The sequence below is a fragment of the Agrilus planipennis genome, unplaced genomic scaffold, assembly GCF_000699045.2.
Source record: "Agrilus planipennis isolate EAB-ADULT unplaced genomic scaffold, Apla_2.0 scaffold147, whole genome shotgun sequence".
NCBI classification, from domain to species: domain Eukaryota; kingdom Metazoa; phylum Arthropoda; class Insecta; order Coleoptera; family Buprestidae; genus Agrilus; species Agrilus planipennis.
This window is the reverse complement of record NW_020438940.1, coordinates 98,226-105,282: the sequence shown is the minus strand read 5'-3', so window position 1 is coordinate 105,282 and position 7,057 is coordinate 98,226. Positions and strand designations below refer to the sequence as shown.

At 36.2% G+C, this 7,057-nt stretch overlaps 1 protein-coding gene across 2 annotated transcripts in view; it reads right to left on the bottom strand.

The window, feature by feature from the left end:
- LOC112904456 overlaps window positions 1-1,655 on the bottom strand; it is a 36,274-nt gene extending 34,619 nt beyond the window's left edge. The window contains exons 1-2 of one of the 2 annotated variants that reach the window (XM_025974550.1): window positions 1,487-1,655; window positions 392-471 (exon numbers count right to left, since the gene is read on the bottom strand). In XM_025974550.1, the coding sequence (XP_025830335.1) occupies window positions 392-471; window positions 1,487-1,504 (98 nt within the window). In that variant the 5' untranslated portion in view covers window positions 1,505-1,655. Of the gene's footprint in view, window positions 1-391; window positions 507-1,486 lie in introns of both variants that reach the window. The other variant, XM_025974548.1, reaches the window with a different exon arrangement.
- Between the last annotated feature and the right edge of the window lie 5,402 nt (window positions 1,656-7,057).

Here is a 7,057-nt window from a genome sequence, read left to right as displayed (position 1 = left end):
GGAATGTGGAGGTGGAAGTGAAGAACGAAATCCATGGGCTACGGAATAATATAGGCACAAGGTATAAACCAAAATGGAGGAGACCATACAGAAGATCTGGAATTCTTCGCCTAAATTCGTGAAAAATTATGAGTAGAACTGACAAATTGTTCTCTTTGGTTGTTTTTGGAATGGATTTCAATATATTAATGAGTATTTTAGTTGATCGTAACTAAACAACGGAGAGGCGCATGGGTGCAGCCAATAAACCAAAGGCACAAGTGTCTGAACACCACCCATTCTCCTTCCCCTGAATGACTTCACTCTCCTCGTCTATAATCGCACTTTTTACTACGTCCCTTTACTGTTCCGTGTTCCATGGGCCAAACGAATAATATATGTAAGTACTTACCCATACTTTAGATAATCTGGATACTTGCATGTATATAAACGGCATCCTTTATAAACGTATCCTTTGTCCGGAATCTGTAACTTTATTTTTTTGATGTAACACACGCCAGGAGGGCCTAACCGAAGATAAGTTACGTTAACATAGTCTGTGTGTGTATAACTTTTGTGTATACTTCATTTACTTGCTCTAGGGATGTGCCCCTTCCAATGTCTTGGATGCGCGCTGGCAAAATCGTAGAAAGGGAGAAAGAAGCTCCTTATACTCTCGACTCTTGTTCATTAAACATACTTTTTCATGAAGTACCTGCCAAAAGTTTTGTTCAATCATGAACAGTAGTGCGAGTCGAAAGCAAGCATTAAAGTCTTTAATATGTCTTCAAATATAAATAAACATCTCATTGATATTTTCAGTAGTAAATGGTACCAATAACAGCACATTCGAACAATGCAATTGTAGTTGATGAAATGGCCGATTCCTTCGTGCAGTACTGTAGGGAGTATACGCTCCTCACCGGTTAAGAGTTTGGCCGAGAGTTGTCCCCTTCCTTTTCTGCCCTAGTGCTGTTCTTTTCTACTTTGCGCCGATCAAACTGAAGGTCACATCGCTACAGAAAGTAAACGAAGTATAGTTGTCATATATGAAAAAAAGTGAGGCTCGTGGAGCATCTCGTGCTTCGACTAATATTTCTTAACCAAACCATCAGGATAGATTTAGTTTAATACAAGACCAGTTTTAGCTAAACCAAGTTATGTATCAAATCTAATAGCTGTTATAGAAGACATCAAACGTTTTGATGATTTTCTTTACGAAAGCGTGATTGAAGTCTTTAATGACTATTTTGATCACTGGTGAGCGAATATTAAGAAGACTCTTTAAACACACATCTAATATAAATAAGAATAACAATTTTGTTAGTAAAGCTTTTATCTATCTAAATCTGCAACTATAATTCTAAAACAATTATTGCTTAACATAACTGAATTAATAAATAATAAATTACGTATCTTTTAGGGACTGAATATAACAAAAGTGGCAATTTATTGAAATACAATTTTTTCCTTACCTACTTTTGATAGTATAAATATCGATTCTTACCATCATCGGATTTTCCATGAATTACATCAGCTGATTCTATTTCGCTTAAGCAAAACAGTACGTACAGCAAAAATATGCGTAACACTAAAATTTTCATTGTACGCTCCGTGCAACTTTTCTGTTCAATACTGACGATGTAGCTGTAGAAAAGGTTGAGCACGTGTTTATATATAAACGAGGTATCGCTGTTTGGATTTTAATGTACCTAAGTACAATGTTTAATTTTGTCAATAAATACAATTGTATTCTATATATTAAATTTAATGTGCTATACGTTAAAATTAATGTACTGTACTTTAAAATTAATGTACAATAAAAACTATAGTTAGTGCAGAATGTAGAAAATTTTATTGCACACTAAATAAGTTCAAATCTGTTGTTCAACTATTCCACTTCTTTTTTCAGTTATTGTTGAATGTTGCGGGTGTGTTGCTGGCCTAGATTTTTCCTAAGGAGCACTTGAACCCTGTTCGATAAAAATTAATTTAGCGAAGTNTTATAAACACGTCATGCTTACGCACTAGTTTCGATATGGTTATGACATGTCCACTCGTGTTTTGCATGGTCCTCCACCTGATCCTTTAATCAGAACATCATCACATCTTAAAATGGTAGTCATTGTTTACACCCGACCACGGTACAATAAAAAAGGAGGGTTATGAGTTTGGTAGTCTGTGTAAGTATATATGTATGAATATTTATGTTTTCAGATTTGGAGAAATAGGGTGTCGTTAGCTTTGTATTGATGCTCCACAAGCTACATGATGTTACGTTAATTCTACTACGACGACTAAATACCCCAAAATACCCCACGCAATGTTGCGGGAGTAAACTCATTTATAGGGGTTATATTTAATGGTAGAAAGGTTGTGAGGTAAATATAAACAATACAGTTCATCGTCATAATGACGTCAATACTAAGACTGGTTGGACTCGCACCTCCAATCTTTCCATTACTGAGCTAATGTTCATATTTCCCTGAAGCTGGAACATCCCACATCCTTTACTATTTTTGAACAGTAATCTAAACTAGGTCTACCTCTACCCCTCTTTAACTCCTGTTTCTGCCTCTCTGACTAGACCTTCATGCCTGAGAAGGTGTCCTAGTAACCTATCTCGCCTATTTCTTATTTACTTCCATAGAGTCCTCTGTTCTCTTACTCTTTCTAGTATCTCTTCATTGGTAACCTTCTTTATCCACGGTATCCTCATCGTTCTCCTATAACACCACATTTCGAACGTTTCTAACCTTTTCTTTTCCGCCGCGCCCACCGTCCATGTTTCGCAGCCGTTGGCGAGCATAGAAGTGACTTTTTTTATTGAAGGCGACTCGAACCTGCACTAACCTTTGCTTTATATCCCTACTACTCCTTCCGTCCTGACTTATCTGACTTCCTAAATACTTAAAATCAGCCACTTCTTCTAATGTTTCGTCTCCTATCTATATATTCCCTCTTTCCCTACTTTTTCTTCCCTTGCATACCAGTATTTTTGTTTTACTTTTATTTATTTTCGTACAATACTGTTTTGTTAATACCGCTACCATTTTGATGAACGCTATTTCTAACTCCTTCTTGCTAGATGCCAATAAAGCCATATCATCTGCAAATCTAAACATACTAATCTTTTGTCTCGCTATATCTAATAATAGAGTTATTAATCAATTAGAGATAAATAAGTCGTGAACGAATTAAAAACACTCAATTTTAAGAATTTTATTATCTATATTGCTTTGCTTAAAATTGACTTCATCAGGTGATCTGATACTTCTTTTTAGGTAGTGAATATCTGTAGTAAATTTCGAATAGAGCTGGGATTCGGGGTAGATGGTAGTGGTTTAGAATTGTTTACACACATATAGTATATTACGATTTGAAGACCATGGTGACCATCAAGGTCTAATATCAATCACGATACAGTTAATAATACCAGGGCTTTTTCATCTTTCAGAGTGACTTCCATAAAGCTCGACGGCTTTTTTCTTAACGATAGATTGTTTAATTTTTTTTGTTTCACTACTTCATTTTTTCCTATGACGAATATTTAATTTTTTATTTCTAATAATAAGTATTATAAAATTAGCTTACAAGATTGATCTTACGTAACAAGAAAGCTACGTTCCATCTTTAACATAGAAGGCGATATGGTCGCGCTAAGTGGGTAAATGTAAAGGGCGCGATCCACCCTAATTCATTTCCTTTGTCTTCCGTACGTGGTTTTTAAGGATCATGCGGCTCCAACTCCGCTCGTCCATCCCCTCGAGTGCAATTTTCCGCGGCCCCTTTGTCGTTGTCTTCTTCGTCGCATATAAGGGGGTCGTAAAGTGCGGTATACGAAAACTGGGTCAGCAGGCGACCCACATCGCTGCGGCCAGTAGCGTCCGTGCGGTGGTAAGGCGAATGTAGGGGAGGCGAAGCGCCGACGGCTGTAGTAGTGGTGGTGGTGGTGGTGGTGGGAGTTAAACGTACACCTAAAGAAACGAAGACAGCAACGCTGTGGGTGGTGGGGAGGGTTTCAGTTGGTAGGAGCGCGTAAGCGTGGGGACCAAGGGGGGGGAGAGTGCACGACGTAGTGCGATGTGCACCGAGAAGCGAGACTGCACTAAAAAACAAGACAGACAAAACGGCATCGATCGGTGGCGACGCCACCGTCTACGACTACGACGCCGTCGGCCTCGGCGGGGCGAGGGAGGACGCGCGTCCGCCTGCAGGTCCGATGCGTTTTTGGCAACAACTGAAAGCTGCGCCCTATGCCAAAGAAACAAGAATAATGGTGTTCGAAAATCGTATCTGAAAGTACGTAGAGCAAACCATCTATTATGCTGGAGATAAGAAAGCTCGTTTAAAATGCTGAAAACAAAATATATTTAGACGAAGAAACAAAAACTGTGCAATAAAAGTGTATGAGGACAAGACAATGTTAATGTTAATTAATAATGAGAATCGGACAGATTTGGCCGAAATTTGGATAGAATATTTTGTAGCCTTTTTCCATTTATTAACCACTCGTAAATAGTTTTGGGTTTGTACCTGTTCATTTGAAAAATAAATCAATACTTTCCCACATTCTCCTGAAACAGGAGCTACTATTAGCAATATTACATTTTACCAATCGAATATCCATTTTCAGTAAAAATTAATTAAGCAGAAGTAGTTGTAACGAATTGGAAAATATTCTGGTTGATTATAAGAACAATTGACAATACACCTACATTTGCAATGATCTTTTCAAAGTATATTTCGTACATTTGCAGTGATAGTGTATAGCTTGTCCACCATAATCATTAAGTCATCAAGTTTCGATAGATACTCAGTTCCTTCGTGTCCCGAAAACCAGAATATCCTTAACTATTTACGGACAGAAATCCAATCTAGGACTAAGTATCTCTAGCCCTTTGTACTTCTGCTTCTGATTCTAATATGCCTCTAACTAATCCTTTACGTCTCTTTGTTGTCCTACTCCTTGTAATATTTCCTTCTCGTACATATCTATCGACGATATGTTAAAGTAAAAAATGAACCCATTTTTTTCCTATATGTTAGATATTTGGGTGGTAAACTATTAGAAGGAACTACGTCTATCTGCTAAAGTTCCAGTAGTTCAGGTAAAACTATCTATTACATGCCATTTGAATTCCAATGAGCTATTGGGATCCGTCAAATGGGCATACACCATCTGGTGGCAAAATTTATAACTCGAATAAGGGAAAAATTTACACGCAAATTGTAAAATTGTTTATTAAAATAATAAAACACGTTAAAAAAGTAAAAATTTTTTTGATGATGGAGTCGACGAAGTTTTCTTCTAAAGTTAAATCAAATAAAAAGTTAATATGTTCAGTGAAAAGCTGCAATAGCACTTCAGACATAGATCTTCACTCTTCACCTACATTAACTACTTTCCAATAAAAACTAACCGTTTTATATATGTAAAAAATATATTCGGAAAATTAGAGAAAAAAGTAAACTAATAGAAGCTTGGATGAAAGCAGTAGGTATCAAAGAAGTGAATTCCGGAATAAAAATTTGTTCACGTCATTTTAATGCACATGATTATATTTCAGCAAGTATTTACCATCAGCCATAACCTTAATATTTAAAACTAGAATCATACTAAAATTATAAAGTGAGAAATTATTTATTCCTGTGTAATTGATTTAACACAATTCTAATGATACGATATAAGTATTTTGAGGTTAAGAACCTACCTGCTGCAATACAACAAAGTTGCAATAATGTGTTTGCAACGTTCTCTTAAATCGGCTTTGCACGTGCAAGTCATTGATATGATATTGCTTAAATCACCCAGAATCACCTCACCAATTATATAACGTGAATCACTTTTTAAATCCGAAGTTTGTAAAAAGTAGGCAGTAAACTTGACGGAATTTGAAGGCTAGCTTCCGGATTTGTTATTTCCGAATTTTATAATGTGATTGGCATTAAAAACACGCTCACCTTCAACGAAATTTCCTTTCCGAGGCTTTGTTTCATCCCAATCACATATTGTGTCAATACTTATTATTTTATCGTAATTTAAAAACTTGGAAATTGCACGGTACACTATAGGAACTACGATAAATTTTCCCTAATCGGCGTCATGTTTTTAGGCTCCTCCCATTTGACGGATCCCAATAGGCAAATGTTCCAGAATAAACTGTTGAATAGAGTTGCTGTTAAAAAATAAAATGAGTACAAGTAAATATCAATTATTATTTGTTATTTGTGGAGCAAGAGTGAAACGTGTTCAATACCAGTGCTAGGTAGAAAACTGAACTGAAATTGCAGAACTAAGATGGTGATGATAAAATCCTGTTTTGCTCATTACTGCCCCAGCTAATTTTTGACGAAACGAATTTAGGTTTGGTTTAAACTACTTATTTGTTTCATTTTTGTTAGTGATGAAGCTTAAATTGTTATTGAGACAAAATAATGTGAATTTTAAATTGTATAATATGGTGGTTATCGAAGTATTGCATTATAGTTTTGATATAAAGCGTTCCTTAGTCCTTACCTGTAATCGTTGAAATACACGACTCATTTCGTTTACATCGATACTTCTGTTCAGTTACAATAGCAGAAAATTTATGAACCTGTGTGAAAAATAAAAACCGATAATCGTAACTTTGTTCTGCTATACCTTATCATGAGTATTAACTGATGACCATAAATTAAAGGCGTAGCATGTCGGTGCTTTGGTGCATGTGAAAATGCAATTCTTTGGCGTGAAGCTATTTTTGCATGCAAATGTCAAATTCTTACCAACGCTATACCCCATGCCTTTACCCTACAACACTCCCGTGCTATAACTTGAAAATTGGTCAACCTGACGTTCATCTACGAAGTGTCATTAATCACGATTACGTAGAATAATATGACTTTTAATATACTAAAATAGAGGCGGCAAACTTTATAGTCAAGGACACACAGCTTCTTACCTTAAGTCAATCGTCCCGTTTACCAAAACCTGGAAAATCACACATTCTTTAAGTGTCAAGTAAGAGCTGACATTTATTAACCTAGCATCATGCTCCTTTTATGGAGGGAAGTTATTTGGCATGTGAACCATATC